Genomic DNA, 20357 nt, shown 5'->3' with positions numbered 1-20357 from the left:
TTTCCTCAGATAAGCTGATGACGTCACGAGCTCATACCAAACGGGTCACCACTCATCAGCCACTCCTCGGTCATGGTCACGGCTATGACCTAATTCTTGATCTCACTCTTGTATGATTTGATCGCGTTATTTTTATTCGTACTCTTGTATCTTTGATCTCACTTTCATTAAAAGGCTTCACTGAACGATTAAAAGAATCAGACATCTAATGACGTCAATAACTCAGGAAAACTAGACGGAAAATTTCACGTTTTCTATTTTTACTAATTAAGTAATGGCTGATCACTAATTATTATAATTATTGTCCCATCCACCAACCTACCAAATTCATACATTGCAGCTTCGGCTGTGACAAGGAAGATTTACGGAGTTTTCCGCTCTGATTTCGTTCAAAATTGGAAATGTGTAGTGTAGCATTGCAAGTGAAGAGGTGCTGGATTTCCAGGGCCCTCGTGGCCCATGAGCCGAGCAATTAGTTCTCCTAACTCTGCGGCCGTAACTCTTTTCTCGGTGAGAAGCCCCTCACTCATGGGCACTCGTAGGTACGTAATATGCCAAGCCTTTAGAGAAATGTCTGCGACCTGGTCGGGCCCAGGCGATGGACAACTTAAGATACAATTATGCTGACCAGAGACTAAAGATGAGGTGAACAGTTCGGAGATAAGTCCGTGATCAAACACCCTTACATCTGCTAGTTTTAACTCGGTAGTTTTTCGCAGGTTTTTCACACCCCCTTCTTGTGTGGGCGTTTTTCTGCTGTGGTTTTTTTCGCTGAAGGATATTACTCCCTTATCCTCATGTTTTTCCCAAAAAAAGAAATATTTTTTCGCACAAAATTTCCACCCATGCTTGTTTATCTTGTTTGACATTTCACTAATAGTGTTTAATGTATATTTTTGTATTGTAAACGTTTATTTACTGTTTTTGAATATGTTTGCATTGACGCTAACGAGGGGTTAGGTGGAAGAGGGGACTTATTAGTCTCAACTTCGCCGGAATAAAGATATCAAATTATTATTATTTTCGGCTAAACAATTACCCATTGCCTCTCATAGTAACCAATATTAATGTAACGAAGATAAAATCACGATTTTAGAGTTATTATTTTTTTCCTTATTTTTATGGAGTGAATCTGCTTTCAAGGTCAGAAGGGAATTTTGGTGGGTGAGGCGAGCCCCCGTGATGGATAACTAAGGATAAATTTATGCCAATGATTAGGTGGACAGTACTGTAGATATTCCATGATTAAACATACGAACTTACTTACTTACTTACTCCTGTGGCCATTGTAAACCTAAGTGGTCTTTGGCCTCACCAACCATGCGCCTCCATGCACTTCTGTCTTCTGCCAGCTCTATTTCTGCTCCCATTCTTCTCAAGTCCTTCGTCACCTCGTCAATCCATCGCACCCTTGGTCTTCCTAGCGGTCTCCTACCCTCTGGCTTGCCTCCTAACACTTGTCTTATCATTTCTCTCTCATTTCTGCGTTGAATGTGGCCCAGCCACCTCAACCTCCTACTTTTTACTACGCCCACAATATCTGGCTCCCAATACAATTCTTTCAATTCTCTATTCTTCCTTATCCTCCATGTATCTCCTTCTTTTATCGGTCCAAAAATCCTTCTCAATGTCTTATTTTCGAAAGTACTGAGGCTCTTCTGAGATTTTTTGGTGAATTCCCACGTTTCAAGCAAACAATAATAGAGAAGACATTGAAATTCGTAACAGGCTCGCAGCTGCTGAAAGATCATACTGGAGCTTAATCAAATTATTTAAAAGCAAAATTCTATCAAAAACCACTAAAATAAGAATGTATAAAACCATAGTACAACCTGTAGTTATATATGGATCAGAAACATACGAACATCAGCGAAAAAGAAACATGCCTTCCTGCTCATCTCATTGCTACATATGGGAATAATAATAATGGGTGAACCCAGAGGCTATTGCAGGGACTACCTTCAGAAATAACAATCATAATAAAGTCCATTTTGCTGAAAAATAGAAATGTCTTCTAGATGAACTTTTGATACTGAGAAATATACATTAAAGACACGATATAAATAATAAAGGAATTGAAATCGAATTAACAAAATTTAAGAAAGGAATTCGGTTTGAAAATTCTATTTGATATTCCCAATAATATTTTTGCTGCGTAATACTCGGAGGTTTACATGAATACAACCCATAGCTACGTAAACGAAGATAAAAATCACATATATGAGTGGGCTGGAAGCCAAGGGCTACAAGTGATTTCTCTCTTCTATACAGAGTTAGGTACAGAAATTAGGTATAGAAAACAAACGAGATCAATTAAATACTTAGTGGTGCATTTGATTTTCCACTCGATGTCAGCACAGAATTGAGACTCAATCGTTTCCCTTGGCAACCAGGTTTTTGTGTATTTTTTCTAACAATTAACTTTACCTAACTCTGACGAGAAAAAAATCACTTGTACCCCTTGGCTTCCAAACCACTCATATATGAACTGATATTTTTTTCTTATCACCATAAATTTCGCAGAGACTATCTGTAAATGAATAACACTATTTTATGGACTTCGTTATGTTATCCACTACAATTTTGCATGCCATTACAAATGAAAGAGCCGAATCTTAAACTGACCTCCTGTTTCATCTCTTTCATAGGCGGTGCTGACTCCACATCCCATTCCTTACGCCACCACGGCGCCCACCGACCTCCGGAGTCCCACCCGGCCGAAGCCAACTCCACGGCCGCCAGGCACGAGGTGCTCTTCCGCGAGGCTGAAGACGTCCTCATCCCCTGCGACCTCACCCCGGCTCCCAACTCCACCACCATCTCAGCAGAGATCCCCGACACGGACACGTTGCACGAGGAGGTTCAGTGGTTCCACGAGGGAATCCCGGTGATGGCGGAGAGACAGACCATTAGGTCATCATCCTCCTCATCTTCTTCTTCCTCCTCCTCGAGTTCTTCCTCTTCTGGGGGTTCCACTTCCGAAGTTCTGAGGTCTTTAGGGTTCGGTGACGTCGGGGCCCACGTTCTGGGCGACGGGTCCCACTCCGGGGTCGGTGGAAGCGATGGGGGCTCTAATGACGGTCCCGTCGGAAGGTTCATTGCCGAGAGGGTGGGGCCCTTCAAGATGATCCTGAGGGTGAGGGGGGCCGGACGAGGAGACGAAGGCACGTGGACCTGCAGGAGGAAAGGCGTTGAGGTGATTGCACTCCCCGTCGAGGTCCTTATGATAGGTAAGTGACACATTATTTATATACTACCAATGGCGAAAAAAAGGTGGGGGCGCTGTAGGTTTTTTAAGCATTTGTATAAAATCCTGCCGATGTTCCATAGGGTCGTCAAACATCGTTGTCTTCATTTTTAATTTGACTACAACAATAAATCATTACAAATTGTTTAAACGTCAACATATAGCTTCTGTGACCGAGTGAGTGAAGAAGGGCACACGAAAAAGCATGAAAACGGCAAAATGTTTGTACTTTTCATCTCGTAAAGGGCAAAATATTTAATTGGTGCACTTCACTTTATATTTTAAAGAGAGAACAATGTATTAGCATTATTAATAGATTTGAAAATTTGAATTTTTCATCATTTTTATTTTTTTAATCGCCGAAAGATAGATTTCAATATCCGAAATGTAGAAAAGAAAATAAATATCTTAAGTATGCTATATGTAAAAAAATATTTCTAAATTTTTCATGCAAGGAAATGCTTGTATAGTTCCACTTTATTAAAATAAACCAAAAAGACGAAAATCGTCGATTTGGCGGAGTGCATTGCCTAAGGGTGGTTAATTTATATTTGAAACAAACCGACGCCAGTACAAATCTTAAATCCGAGTATTTTTCCGTAAAATATTTAAAAACCTTATGCATGAAATTGAGAACCTAATTCTTTACATAACAATAAGCATGGGACGTAAGGTTTAGACCGCAAAGTGCAGAGCACAATGGATTATTTGTCTTCCATCAATCAATCATGCCGCATTCAATATATTTATGTGAATCAGTCCACTAGCGCTCTAAATGGCCGCCTGAAAAATCCGAGGCAGGAATATTTTGACGACGGAAATATTTCCGTGAAGAAAATAAAAGGAAAAAAGGGTATATTTTCCGCAGCTAGATAAATGGATCCCTGCCTCGCCCGCAGCACGCATTAGGCCATCTTCCCTTCCTCGCCTCACCATGGTGACCAGCGAACGAAAAACAAAAGCTCCAATCTTATCCCCTCTGGGAGATATCTCTCCAGGATGGATGGAGCAATTCCTCGGAGATGATATAGTTTTTTCCCCGGCTGGGAGGGTGGGGTAGGGCATAAAAAAAGATAAGGAATCCTGAGAGTGGGTGGTGGGAGCGTTTTAAGGAAGGAGAAGGCATAAACGCGAGAGAAGGAAGGTCTCCCGCGGGAATAGCCCGGGCAAGAGCCGCCATGGGGATGGGAGATATGACAGAGATACACGGAGATTGCCCGCGGGCTTGGATAACCAATCGCTACGTGGATTTGGACTCTTCCTCTAAGCGTGCACCACGCCGCTACATGTAGAGCGGAAAAATCGCGAAACAAGCGAACAGCAAAGTGATGCATTAAGTCCGATGAGGATATATAGGTGCCTATATGGCTGAAAGGCATCACCAGGAACGTTTATTCTTCTCATTGTTTCCCGGAGTTACTTTTATCGTAAAAAAACTTAGGGCTAGATCAGGGGTCTTCAACTCGCGTCTCCCGGGTCGCATGCGACTGGCTGATTTCTTGCACCCCCATAAGGCTAAATAAGTAAAATATTTTATCGCGAACCAAATATCGACACACTCGTCAGAAATAAACGATGTCTAAAATCACATTGATTGAATATTTTAACCAATTAAGATTATTGCATTTGAAATTTATGTTTTTTTATTTTGTTAATGTGGTGGTAAAGTGAAGTGGAGCTTTGCGGCCCTCCGGATGAGGTGAAATCGATTTTTGGCCCTTAGATATATTAAAAAAGGTTGAAGACAACTGCTCTAGGCACAGACTCTACTGCATCATATCATGCAGAAAAATTGCAAAATAAGCGAATAGATGAGTGGTGCATTAAGTTTGATGAGGATCTATAGTTGTCTATAAGATTAAAAAGCATTGCCGAAAGCATTGATTCGGCTCATTATTTCTCGGAGTCACTTGTACCGTTAAAAACTTTGGGCTTGATCATAACTAAGGCAGAATTGTTGATAGTTTGCTCACCCGTATTGTGGTGAGTCCAAATCTCTTATTAGAAGGCACTTCCTAACTGAATAATTTCTTAACCGTAATTCAACTTTTATGTGTAAATCTTGTAAATTTCTGGCAATTTAAGTAAGTTTTTATCAGTGGCAGATTAAGAGGAACGTATTACTCCCCAATTTCTGAAAAAAAAATCAAGAATAGTAATCTATAGTTGTTCTCCGATGAATCTTCAAAAACTATGATTTAAAAATTGACGAATGTCTAAAATCCACTGTTGTACGTATATTAGATTTCGGACGCATCAACGCTGAGAGGTGTTGCATACATCCAAGGCACCACGGAAGGTAATGAAGTCTCCCTTAAGCAGCAAGCTCCGCTTTTGACCTTTTCAATATTTGGTCTTATGTTATTCATCAAATTTTTATAAATTAAAATATAAGGAGGATAAAATTTTAAATTATAGATGCAGGAAAATGCTGGTATGGGTCTACCATGCATGACCGGGAAATATCAAAGGGATTGATTTTGTTTGGAAAAATTTCATTCGAGAAATTCATCGTGATATAAAGACTAGTCGATCGATATTGATACATCCTCTAAACTGCCAATGCAAGCGTAGTTTGGAAAATTAAGTGGCTTCTTTTTTTCCATTTTCGCTTCATTGCCTACTGTGCGATCTATCGGCGTTGAAATTTTGAAGATCTTTGCTCTTCGATATTCAGAGAGGCGCTAGCATATCCGATGATGCCACTCAATTCTTCCAACGAGCTGCCATTGGTGGTAAGCAGAATATTATTCGGCTACTTTTTTGTGAGTTAAGGTAACATTGATCTCTGTTTAGTTCCCATAATTCTGAAATATAGTCCATGATTATTTGTTTCCATCTAAATAATAATTCATTGGCATTATTCAGAATGAATTTGAAGGTTATTCTACCATGAAGTTCATCAAACAAACTTTTTGAATGAAATTATGGTTTCATGCTAGATGTTTCAAAGTCATAATTTTTCTGCTGCACATTGTCTGCCGCCGTACATTTGCATTTCTAATCCTGGAACGCTATTTTTATAACGTAGTGTGCCAAAAATGTAATTGTTAGAGGAAGGTAAGTTACTTTATTCATTTACTCCTCCTTCATATGTAAAACTTCAGATGAGTAGATGTAACTGGCTCTCAAATGACGAGACTATTTGGCAAGAGCGGCAAAAATATCGCTCGCAAAAAATTGCGTCACGATCTTCGCGGGATTTTTTTTCGACAAATCGAAGTGCTCACAAGAAAAACTACAAGGAAGCATCTCATTATGAAGACCAATACCAGTGAAAATTTTTTAATATAAGTTTCATTCCGTATTCTAATAAGGGCGTTTTGATTTCAACTCCGAGCAAGGATTTCTTTCGGAGGATAACGAAAAGAATACCATGTTTTGCTTTCAGCCATAAGCCTCGAGGGGAATGAAATTCTTTAAGAGTTTTCATCAAGACGTTCCAATTTGCGACGACAGCGTCTCAGATATCATGCGCGCACAACGTCTTGGAAGGACTTCCGGCACCCATTACGTCGTTGAAACGATATGAGACGAAATAAGGCGTGCTTTGCCTTATTCCTTCTCATATCGTCCGGAGGACAAGGAAATACTTCCACATTCTCGCAAGCAGTCTTTGGATTTCGTGCGCAATTTTCCAAGTTTCGCCAAAGCGCTATATCACGGAAGGGCAGCATTGTAAACATGGTTATGAAACCGATTTGGGTGCTCCTTCTCACTTACATTCGGAAGATGACGCTAGGATCTCATCTTATGGCAGGAATTTTAGCGCTTCTCTGTTGAATTCAAGTATTTCAAATTCTCAAAAGAACTTTTGTTACAGATAAATTGTATTCTCGGGCGATTAGGTCAAACAATTATCAGAGTGTTAGAAATTTTCCTATAGTAGATATTATAATGTTACCTCGTTGCAACTCGAGTTCCAAAAAAAATTAAGAAAGGTAGATATTGAATCTGAATTTCCCTTAAAATGTCTCAGATTTGGGAGACAGCAGTGTAATATTTTCTCATTTTTCGGTAATTTTGGAACAGCTTTAAACAATTTAAGCGCAGCTTTCGTGTTTATAACTAACTAAAACTTGCAACAAATATTTCTTTCCATTAATGAAAGAAGCATTAGAGGAATTTATGGTAGACGTTTGTTATAAAGAAAGATACGACATCGAAAGAAATGCAATAATGTCGTGCGAAAATTAATTGGTATTCGATAGGATTTAACTGTAGCCAAAAAAGTCCACCATTTAAGATTATTTTCACTTATCACCCCTACTGTTAATAATATTTAACATTTTTGTAACATACAATCCTCCATGTCCAAACTATATCCTGATATGGATTGAAAATAGAAGGCTTTGGAAGATATAGTTAACGAATATATTTCGACGAATATTATTCATTATAATCACTCAGGTGAGTAAAAGCGAGATAAAACTAATAAATGAAAGTAGATAGTAACTAATGTAAAAGTTATAAAATATTAAAACAGGATTACTCATGTAACTATATTTCTTATACCGGATAAATAACAAATTATATCATTCTATTGGAGAAACTCGTGACAATATAGAAAACCTATGATGGTACATACCTGCCTAAAATTTACCTAAATAAAACTGTAATAAAGTCTCAACTTTAGCGCGAAAAAAATTAAAAATTATCTTCGAAACCTAAAAAATCAAAAATAAGGAAATTTTTCCTGTTACAGACAAAAGTATATTTTTGAGCAAGAAATTTACTAAATCGGCGCATTATTAGCGAGAAATTTCCACTATTACCGGCGCAAAATTTGAATGCTCGTCGAATTATGGCTGGTGCAGTCGACGAAACGGAGGTGAGGCACAAAGATTGAATAGGAGGTGACTCCACCGAAAACTTCCACCTTTAACCCACCCTACTTCTCTCTAATGCGTTGAACTTACGCGAAATTCATTCGTTAATTCAGATTACCAGCGATTTTACCACGTCGACGCTTAATGAGGCGGGTCTTTCCCGCCATCCCCGACGGGAGCAAAACGGATAGCGCCACGGGGGTCACATGTGCTCCAGAATCTCAGTAGCACTGGCTCTTTCAGAAGTCTCCATCAAGGCTGCGCAGCCTGCTTTACGACGTATCCTAGGGCAAATACTATGAGAAAATTGATCCGGGATAACCACTTTACTTCGGAGGGCTCATCCAGCTTTTCCCCAACAACCCTGTGTTCCCTTTGCGCTGGCGGGAAGGACCAAGACAGGGGGTGGTTATGCAGGGGTAACCTCCCTCTTCCCTCCCCCAATCCCCGCCAGGGGAATTGAGTCATAAAAGGGGGCGTTTTTGAAAGGGGGTTGGGCTGTTAAGGCTCCCCTCCCCCTTGGTCCCTTAAAGGAAGTCATAGGGGGAGGCTTGGGAAGGCTTCTTGAGGTGGACGAGGAATGCAGCCACTTGGAGGAAAAGGAAGAAGTTACGTCTCCAAGGAGTTCGGGTGCCTTATGGGACTGTTGGACTTTTTGAAGGGAGAGGGAAGTAAAGAAGGAAGGGATAGAAACAAATAAAGGGGGAGCAGTGAAAGAGTGAGGATGTAAGAGTGGGAAATATATATGAGAAGAGCAAAAGCAACCACAAGACAGGTGTGCAGAGGGAGAGTGGAATTGAAACGGCGACACAAGATACTATTCCCTTCCGTTAAGCTTCTTCGCCCCCAACTCCCTACGAGACAAAACCCGGACGACGATTGTTAAGTGCCCTGACGAAACTTCCGGAGCTCAGGTTATAACGGCGCCAATTCATTGCGAGAATAAAAATCAAGGGAGGAAAGTTTTCCTCCGGAGAACTTCTCGGGAACTATTTTCAACATCTTCTCTCGTCATGTCTTCCTGTTTAAATATAAAACCCTCTTCCTTCGCCAACAGAGGCTAATCCATTCACTTCCACCGTACGCATTGTTGCCACTCTAGCTCGCATGGTAATCGGAGATTCAGATAAAGGAAGGTGGCGTGAAAAAATATGCATTAGTCTTCCGAACACAAATTTAAAAATACACACTTTGAATAGTGCATCATCGAACGAGGTCCCAAAAAATAAGCTTCCCGTTCTATATTTTCGGGAATATTCATTTTTCAAATTAGAATTTTACTGTAGGTTTCAAAGGTGAAAAATGTCTGAAAATAGGCGAAGCATTTGCTACTATTATCTAGTACATGCTTAATTTTTTTTTAATCTAAAATAATTTTCGTTATAGAATATTATCATGCTAAAAAGTGTAGAAACGTCACCGTACCACGTATTGCGTCATAAGAAATGCTGTAATTCAAGTAACATAAGTTATCTGTAAATAGTGAAGCCGTTGTCTTAAGTAGGTGAAAAAAATATCAACGTAAAAATGAAAGGATTGATAAATCCACATAATGTGTACCATAATTTTGATTATAACCTCATTCGTTTTAAATAATGGTTTAAAAACCTTTTCCAATAGCATGCGCGAAAGGATTAATATGGATCGCCCGATGCCGAACTTGAAAAAATAGCTTAAATATAAAAAAAGAGCTTAAGGTTTTTGCGTCGTTACCAAAAACTAAGGCTTGTGTACATATCCTCAAAATGGAAAAAAGTTAGAAAATAAAATGTGTTAAGGTGGATTTTGTCTGAAGTTCTGATGCTTCCTCTTAACATAAAATAAATGGAAATTAAATTGAATTGAATGGAATGGAAATAAAATTTCCATTAGAAATAACACGTAAAAATCGCTAACGTCGTAGTCATCCAGTCAAACTAATTGAGTGATATCGGGTTTCACCATTTCAATCTTGATCACACGCGGAGAAGCCAAAATTCCCTCTTTTCCGTATTTAATTTGAAGTAGGTACGCCATATCCTCCTCGGTGTATTGATCATTAATTTTTTACAAGAAGACGGACTTTTACGCGAACTTAAAATCACGATTACATGAAAAATGAGGAAATAGGAAAAATTGATTTGGAGTGCGAGAAGCCTTCCAAATACTGAATCGAGGTTTTTGTTTTAATTTCTTAAAATTGCCGCTTTCAAGGACTATGGATTCATTGCAGTTATTAAAAGGCGTATATTTTATTCCAAATAAGCCAATTTGTCAATGATTACAAACAGATAACGACTTAAACGCTTAATTAATATAGTTGGCGTATTTATATTATAATAACAATGATACAATCAATTGGAGTTCGAATACAACATAAGGGCAAGGTATTTTAACTCAAATACTAGGTACTTGATTGGTGAATGAGCTTGTTTGAGGAAGCATTAATGCAAATGAGTGTCGAAATTGTTAACAATATCAAATGGTGTGAAAATATCAAATAAACTCAGCCTATGCGTTAAGTAAAGGTTGCGGGTGAAGAACTTTACAAGAGACTTAGATCAGTAGCTATCTTCCAGCTAAATCCCCAAAATCCCAAGTGCTTAAAAATTTGATTAATTGTACACATAAAATTAATTTTTATAATGCTGTCACGTACTAAGCAATTATTTCATTTGTAGCTCAACAACTAAATTTCACCATGATACTTTTCAGCGTTTAATTTTTGATTGAAATATCACGAAGTAAAGAAAAAAGTTAAAGGTTTAAAATTATTGAGCTGGTTGAGAATTCCACCGGCGTATTTATTCACTCCATATAAAACGGCTGTCGCAAAATATCACTTCCAGCAATAAGAAAGAGCATTGACGAGCCATAAAATGTGATGGAAAGCGCGGGCACAGAACTCATTTGATTCCAAAGTTAAACTGAGGCAGCGAGGACGTCTTTTTTATTAGTAAACCAATCACAGGAGTTTAGTTTGAACAACTTGTTTACGAGCAATGCCACAAACGACGGAGTTGCTCAATAACTCCCATTCCTTTACGAGGGCGTCATGGGTTGAGTGTTAGGGGGAGAAAAATACACGTTCCTATTAATAGGAATTCGTTGGAACGCCCGCCATGAAAACTTGGGCGGTTGATAACGTAGCGGCGCTCCCTTCACCCTATTTTTTGTATTTATTTCTCAATTTTCCCATGCAAGACGAGACTAGAGATGTCACGTGAATGTTCCAGTTACTCTTCAGTGAGAAATTTGACAATTTGACACGGCTGAGCATTCATCAGGTAAAGCAGGTTCATACCCCGTTAGTTACATCATGACAACACCACCATTCACCACATTTCATTATTGGTAGAACACCTAATATATGACTTATTATAAACATTTTCCTGGATGGTCATATCCATTATAAATATGAACATTTATCCGAATCCGAATTATACCTTTTTCAAACCCTAATTAAATTATTTCATAAATTGTTAGGAATTTTTAGTTCCTTTGCTTAAGGGTTCTTAGAGTACCAAAATTATTTTGGGGGTAAACATCGGGGAAGAATTATAACAATTTTAATTTCCTCCGCGTAATGATACCGCAAAATTATGGCTGAATTTCTATCAAAATTCTTACATAATCCATTCAATATTTCTAAAATATCGTGCGATGTCTAAGAAATATCAGCAAAGATAACTTCGATAAAAACTGAACCCCAACGTAAATGGGCTCGCGAAAGATCAAATAAGAATATTATAAATCTAACTGGAGTATACAAATGAGAAGACGACTTTGTTTCCTTCCACCTTTTTTTTTGGTGCGACATGTTTCAGCCTCAAGAGGTCATTTTGAATTACTTGAAAACTTGAGTTTGAAGCATGTTGTTCCAAAAAAATACGTGGAAGGAAACGAAGTCATTTTTTAATTTGTGAACTTCAACTTCCATAAAGTTGAGCCGGAAACTAAACCTAACGGGAGTGCTTAAAATTGTAATCTACCTGACACTGAAGCTAAAACCGAGAATGGTTTGAAGTATATCGGAAAAAAACATTGTAAGAGAAATCTCATACTCTTGAGGATATCCATTCTCGCGGGAGGTAAACAGGAATATTAAAGTTTACCAGCAAAATACATTAGAGCGACTCTTGAAGAATCCGAAGGTGATAGAGGCGCCACTGCGAAGGGTAAAAGGAGTATGAAAATCAATTTACTTAAAAAATGCGTAGGCGCCAATCCGATTGCCTCATTCTGCTTTATTTGTCAGCTTAGTGCCTGTTGTGGGAATATATTCCCCTCATAAACACCTAAACAGGAATCAAGAGATCGTACCCACTTTTGCGTGAAATTTTTTTCCACATAAAAAAAATTATTTCCAAATAAAGCGCTGACAATTTAATGTCTACATTACTTTATATTTCGATCACTTGATCAAAGTATTCATTCATTGGGAAAAATATTGAGTGATTCCATCATCAAAATAATCTCTAGAGGGGCTTGCTCGGTGTCAATAGTGTCAAACGCATTATGAGAGGTGAAGCAAATGCGCAACCCGAATCAACTGCCTGAATGGGTATTCTCAGGTGACAATATAATCCGTAAGAGGTCAGCGGTCTGGGTTAATGTTGAGACCAAGTACCTTAATGAGAAGGTGCAAAAATGGATGTGCGCAAATCGTTGAAGAAGACATACGCTTGCAGCTGGGAAGGAAAGGTTTTATATAGCTGCCAAATCGTTATTTTTCGTGCTTAAGAAGCGATTTGGCCTAATTACAGGCAATTAAATGATGAATAAGCGATCTAAACGCGAATGAGTGATGTAATAATACCAAGTAGTCAGCAAATATATACCAAGTATTTTTGTTTAGTAACACTTATTATGGGTGAAATACTTCACTAGAGTCTTAGGTGTGCTTATGTCCTCCAACAAAATCACCACAGTCACCTGAACTTGACGATGAAAAAAGTTTTTGCGTAGCTAAAATATTGATCTGCGACGATCCGGAAGCTCATAGTGAGAAACATTATTTATTTCGATTTCCTTGTATTCGAGTACCCGGGTAAGTGCACGGGATTCATTTAATTGATATTTTGAGTTGAGAATTAACGTAACCAGTGGAGGGATATTTACAGTGTTGTAAGTAGAAGTATTGGGGCATGCGGAGAAGTTTTTTTTAACTTCGTAAGGGAGTATTCCTTTGAGCAAAAGGACGAGAATTGATTACTTGTTACGACTCACACACTCGCCGCGAATCAACCCCTATATTGTTCAAGTATTCTGCTCAAATGAGGAGCCCGAGGAACATCCCGAGGGAACGCTCCCCTGTAGTTTCTTGTTGATCGAAGGTCTCTACAGTGCGCCGTGGGGAGGTAGGGGTGGTTTTGGAGAAGGTTCCTCCCTATCCCCACCACCCCCAGTCACTTCCATCCCCCTCCACTTCCCCTTCCACAGTTTCTTTCCAACCCCGACTGCCTCAGCTCACACCCCTCCAGTGTATGCCGCGCCCCATCCCCCAATGGGATCTCCCCTCGAGAAACCGCGGGATTCGTAAACTTTTTCCTCACTCCCAACCGTAGAGGTAGGCTTTTAGATTCATTTCGATGATTCGAATCATACGACTTGGTTCAAGCCGACGTGAGGGTCTTTCAAATCGTTCGAAATTGACCAAATTTTGAAATAAATAAGAAATTAGTAAATGAGAAGAATAAAGTCAGTTATCCTTTTTCCTTGGTCTCTGTTGAAACTGTATTTATAGTGTCGTTATCTACAGGGCGTCTCTGGGAAAACTTATGGAGCGTATGTAGAGAGAGGTACGTGATGTCTACGTGGTACCATAAACGAACAAGTTCTACAGTTACGAAAACATAGTCATGAAATCCACCGCCATAATCTGATGAATAATGATACGGAACATGAGATGAATCGCGGGATTCGTAAACTTTTTCCTTGCCGGCAGACGTAAAGGTAGGTTTTAGATTCGTTTCGATGATTCGAATCATGCGACTTGGTTCATGCCGACGAGTGGTCTTTCAAATTGTTCAAAATGGAGCAAATTTGAAAAAAAAACAATGTATTACTGGAAACCACGAGTGTGTTATCCTTTTTCCATTGTCTTTAGGTTGTTCCCATTAGGCGATAGCAGAACTACCACGGCCGGTCTATAATCCCGGTAGTGACTGAGATTTTTCAGATTGTTGATTACTACTCGAGGGCTCTGAGGAGGGCCCTTCAAGAGGAGCATTCCGTTCGTGGGATGAGACGTTAAGCTGTGGTCCCCTTAGCGTCTCACGTTTAGAATAGGCTAATGCTGACGCTGGGTTTCTCTCCACCCATCCTTCCGCACCCTTCGCGCAAGGAGCAAATGACCTCAGCTATCGGTCGCCTCATCCATATATCATCTATACCAATTTTTTAAAAATTTATCGATTTCGTGACAATGAACCGATAATAATGAATAATTCATTAATGAACGACTCAGCTCAACCCAGCAATCCCTGTTAAATCACTCAACTTATGAATGATACAGTCATGAACGACTCACCTCCCCCCAGCGACCAAGTTATTAAATCCGTCCCCTTATGAACGATTCACTCATGAACGACTCAGTCAAATCCACCAAACCCTATTAAATCTACAAGCAGATTATCCCCTAGGGGCAACTTCTGGGGTGTTTGGCAGGGGGTGACACGAGCATGCAAGAGGATTCCCTCTTGCACACCACGCAGACATAAAAATGTTACGCATACAACAAAATATATCTCCACATTCATGCAAAGATAACACTTGTGAACGATTCACTCATGAATGTCTCAGTTCAACCCAGCAATCTAGATAAAATGCGTCCCCTTGTGAACGATCCATTCATGAACGAGTCAGCTCAGCAAGGAACCCCTATTAAATCCATCCCCTACTATCCCACCAATATCGCCTCTCCTTAGCCCACCCCGAGCTCCCATAAAAACCTCAGGTTCTCTCTCTTCTTTCCGACCCCCATCCTTCTTTGCCCACAGCACGCGTTGCCATCCCCCAAGCCTTACTTTTCCCTACCCTTACCATCGCAACCCTCCCCACAATCTCTCTCCCAGAAGCCACAACGCCCTCTCCATACACTCCGCGCTAACTTCTGTGTTTTCCTTCGCTCCCAAAGTCTCCCACGCATCGCGTTCCCAACTTTCCGTACAAACTCCCCTCACGCCCGCTTCGATCCCGAGAAAATCTTACCAACAACACGATCTCTTTCCTCTCCGGTTAATAATTGACCCGCGAAGCTTCCATCCCCTCTACCATCGAGCGCCACGGAACGTCGTCGTATTTGGGAGCTCGAAAAAGGAAGGGTGTGGGAAATATAAAAGAAAGTCTAGCAGTTCGTTCCGTGGTATCATGACTTCGTTGAGATGGATTTTTGATGAGCCGCCCTTCGATCTCCACGAACATCAGCTGAGGTTTATAAAAGTGCTAGGAAATATCTTGGAATTCGGAAACTGCGAAGCATCTAACATTTTAAAATTATGGGTTGAATTTCCAAGAAATGAGCATTTAGTTCATGTATATTCATTCATAAGTAATCTTCGAGAATTAAATTTTGTGATTATTCAGCTGATTTAACTGCAATATAATATTGCAATATAAAAATATGTTATGATAATAAAAAAAACGTTTTGTTAAAAAGAATAAATTCACGGCTGGCTTCGTTGAGATGAATATTTGATAAGCCACCCTTCGATCACTCCGAATTTAAGCTTAGGCCAATAAAAGTAATAGGAATTATCTTGGAATTTGGGAGGGCACTTTAATTTCAGAAACTACGAAGCATCGAAAATTTTAAAATTATGGGAAGGATTTCCAAGAAATGTACAAATTGGGTTAATGGATGACTAAAGTGTATTCATGCGTGAATAATCTGCGAAAATGATTTCTTTATTATTTAACTGATTTAACAGCAAGATAATATAAAAATATAATTTACTGTAAAGAGAAAACTTTTATTAAAATGAATAAATTCACGGTCTACTTCGTACAGATGAATTTTTGTGAGCCACCCTCCGATCACGGCGAACATCACCTACGTCTACATTATACAATGTGAGCCTCTAGGGTATTTGGCAGGGGGTGATCAATCACCAGCATGCACACCACACGGTTCACAAAACGTCAACAACTAATAACAAAAATCAGGCTAGGTTAACAAAAATTCCAGGAAATATCTTGGAATTTGGGAAGTGCGCAGTGTCAAACATTAAAAAAAAATGGGACGAATTTCCAATAACTGTAAATATGGGATTAATTAACATATAATTAAAGTAGATTCATGCGTAAATAACCATTGAAATTCAAAGTGAAAATGTTTATTTAATTGATTTAACTGAAATGACCAACAAAGAAATTTTATTACCCACAAATGTTATCATGACAGATTATTGCACATATTTCGATTGTTACAAAATCATCAGCAAGTACTAAGCAGATGATTATTGTGCTAGTACCTGATGATGATTTTTAACAATGAAAACACTTGTTGTAAATTGATATATATTAAAATTTGTGTGCATTACGATGCCTTCGTTGATCATTAGATTCGTTGTTCCAGTGCAATTTCTCCGCAAATAACTGACTTTAACTGCAATACCAATTGCATTATTGAAATTTCATTTCTGAAAAGAGAAATTTTTTATTGAAAAGATAAATTCACAGTCTGCTTCATGGATATTGGTTATTGATGTGCTCCTCTTTGATCACCGTAAACGTCAGCTGAGGATAATAAAACTGCTAGGAAATATCTTGGAATTCGGAAACCACGAAGCATCCAACTTTTTTGAAACAACTGGAAGAATTTCCAAGAAAGGTAAAAATGAGATTAATAAACATAAATTTTAAATGTATTCATGCATTAACGGTATTTAAGAATGAAATTTTGTAATTTTTCAACTGATTTTGCTCCAATATAATATTAAAATATAAAAAGTATCATATTTCATAAAAAAAAACACATTTCGCTAAAAAACAGAAAATCACTGCCTACAGCCTCTTAAATTATTGAAAATATAAAAATATGTTTGATGAGAAATATTTAAAAAGTTATAGAAGCACAGTTCAGTTGCTAATACTGATAATTTGATTTGCATGAAAGAATATAAAATTAATGCTTACTGATCAATAGATATCATCCTTGTCTCTAGACGAAAGTGAATATAACCTTAAATGCTGACGCTTTCTTTTTTTCATATTTTAAATTATCTACATCGATATAATACCCTGCGAGTTACCTCTAGGGTGTTTTTTAGGGGGTGATCAATCATCAGCATGCATCATGCTATTCCTTTCCCACATGCACACGGTCCAAAAAACGAAACGCAAACTTACAAGTTATACTACCATATTCATGCGAAGGTAAAACTTGCTAGCTACTCATTAGGGTTATGTGCCTATGCTGTTATCGTTTTTCTAATACTTATTCTCCAAATCAAATATAATCTAATATGTTCTTTTAATACTGATTGTAACTTTATCAGATCTAAGTCAAGAAATTGTAACGTCTTAACGACCTTTCAGCCAGCAATTCCAAAATATTAGCTGCACCACCAGTGACAACTAATTCATAACTGATCCTCCATTTGAATTTATTTGCGAATAAAAAAAGGATTCTTTTTATGGCTGCCCACGATTCAAACTTAAGGATTTCAACTATTTTTTCGAAATACCAATACACTAATAACGAAGGCCCTCTGACTATTATCTGATCTGGTCATATCTGATTATATCTGATCTGATAATGACTATTACGAAGGCAACCAAATTATATTTAAATTGATTACAAAAATACCAATAAAATTCCCCACATACTCTTCATCGAAAAGAGAAGAATTTCCGAGAAATAAGAAAAAAGAATTTCTGGATATATAAGTCATTTATATTAATTCAACTGAAGTATCTGTTAGTAAAAAATTGTCTCTATTTCATTATTTAATTCAATAAAAGCAAATAATGAAGTGATAATGAGACCTTGCGGCTAATACACTCACCGATATTAATTTCCCTGCCTCTTAATGCAGCTAGATTTATATGTTTAATGCCTAATTGTTCGCATAAAGCACCCGTCAAAAAGAAGACTGGGATTATAGGCAAACCTGCGGGATTCTTAACATTGCACAGGGTGGTGCCTACACATGTATAGGGCACAGCCCTGTGAAATTCACACACTTCAAGTTGTAACATTTTAACACATAAAAGGTTAATGAAGCCAAAATTTAAAGAAAATTATCACGGTAATTTATTATTTTTATAATTATTTGCTTGAAGAAAATATAATTATTTTTTTAGTTGCCTATCTTTTACGCACATAATTTTTCTCCAAAAGAAAATTTGTTCAAAACTTTCATTTTGAACTAAATTTATTAATGCTTCTCCCGGGAGGGCAGCTGCCACCCAATGCATCCCGCTGGGTACGCCCATGGCTCAATGTGTGGAGGCCAGTTTATTTAAACGGGTGACATGTCACCCTCAGAATTTCGATGGAGTCCAAAGCGTCCATTCGGTCTCTAACCCCAGAACCTTGTGTCCGTAGACGTAGCTTGCGAGAGAAAATGACACTAGCGTAATTTTCGAAATTAATTAAATAAACTAGCTCGTAAAAACGTGAATATCATAATCATTGAGTCTGCGATTTGCAGGTGGTGGTGATGAAGATAAAAAATGGAAATGTACATAAAAAATGAATAATACATGATCGAATGAAAATCACTCGGACAGACGAATTCCACGTTATAACGGAAGTGATACACGGTAAAATGCGTTCTTATGAGATCCTGAACATACGTAGGTATATCAATTCCTAAGGGTTGTAGCTACCTTTTTACGACATGATTTTTTCTCTGTCTGGGAAAAAGGTCATGAACTCGTCCTTTCATTGATAGAACTTATACTTTTCTCCAGTTTTAGCCAGGGAGTTATTATTAAATCGTAAAACACCGTCTAAAACTGCCTCACGAAGCGTTTTTCTCTATTTTCAACAGTGTCTGGTTTTCCGGGTCGTTTACCTCTACACCCACGTCATTAGATCCATTTCTATTCGCAAGAGGAAGCCATGTTACGCCCTTGTCATTATTGTAACGTTATATCGGAGCCAGATCATTAAAAGAAATTAAAAAGGACGTTGCAAAGAAAAAATGGATAAAGAGATCACCTAAATTTAAAGGTCATTGGAATACTTTGGCATCTCTCCCGTCTATTTTATCTCTACTGGATTTAAAAAATGGCATGATTTCGCAATCTTTCTTATCAATTAATAGAAATTAGGTAATTGATTTTAATTAAAAATGGTCCAAAGCACAACGTATCATTTCTTGCCGCATCAATTTGAGAAAGAATTTGAGATATACGATTCAGAATATTAGCATTTGTGATTGAAAATATATAGTTTTTGGGTACCAATGTCTCGATTTTTCCGGTGTAACCTCGTCGGTGGTTGGTTTAAGACCAACTTTTCCGCGTAGGTTGTTGTCTTAAGCCAACAACCGACGCAACCGGCACTGTGGCAAGAGCCGGAATACCGTATGTATCAAGGATTTTAGCACCGGAAGATTGGAGACATTCGAACCTCGACGCCGCGGAAACCTACTTAGTCACAGTTTTTGGGTATTCAATCGTGTCAGGTTCTACAATATTGCCGAAGTTGTGATGGCTAAGTTGTCCACTATCCTCACGATAAGGAAATCTGCGCGTTTCCATAGCTGACTACAATCTTGCACGTTACGATGGATATCCTGAACGTTTCGATGGCCTAGTCATCCATTGAAACGTCGAAAATAATTAAGAACTTCACCTAGTTGCAAACCCAACAGTGTTTTACATGCATTAAAAGTTGAGAAAACTTAACATTTATGGATAAATTCATAAACAGAAAAAAGATCTGATGCTTCCCCGGTGTATGCTAATAGTTAAGGTTGCTCGGGTTCTCCACCGGGTAATCTTCTCCATGGCTGCCTACGTTTCGTGGTACGAGTCATACTCCAAAGTCAGGGCTGAATATCGCATTCTGATCCACTGCCGGAAAGATGGTAGACTGGGACACAGTGTCTACCGAAAACCAACGCACACCGACCTTTGCCTAAAGCAGTCAACATCCTCCTTCCCGAAGAAGAACGATTTTTTCCACGCTATTCCACCGAGAAAGGGCCATATCCGACCTTTATAGCCTAGCACAGGAGATTTAAAATTTCCAGAAAACCCTCTCCTTGAATGGCTACAGCAAGGAGGAGATATCTGTGTTCCTAAAAAGGGCTTTCAGCGATCAAGAGTGAGGAAGTGAGGCTTAA

At 38.6% G+C, this 20357-nt stretch overlaps 1 protein-coding gene across 1 annotated transcript in view; it reads left to right on the top strand.

Annotated features, from left to right (window-relative positions):
• Window positions 1–1926: 1926 nt before the first annotated feature.
• The window catches only part of LOC124166453, a 779139-nt gene continuing 760708 nt past the window's right edge, over window positions 1927–20357 (top strand). The window contains exons 1-2 of the mRNA XM_046543984.1: window positions 1927–1930; window positions 2649–3230. Coding sequence (XP_046399940.1) covers window positions 1927–1930; window positions 2649–3230 — 586 coding nt within the window. The remainder of the gene's footprint in view (window positions 1931–2648; window positions 3231–20357) is intronic.

The sequence above is a fragment of the Ischnura elegans genome, chromosome 10, assembly GCF_921293095.1.
Source record: "Ischnura elegans chromosome 10, ioIscEleg1.1, whole genome shotgun sequence".
Lineage (NCBI taxonomy): Eukaryota > Metazoa > Arthropoda > Insecta > Odonata > Coenagrionidae > Ischnura > Ischnura elegans.
The sequence above is the reverse complement of the archived record's forward strand: the minus strand, read 5'-3'. Positions and strand labels throughout refer to the sequence as shown.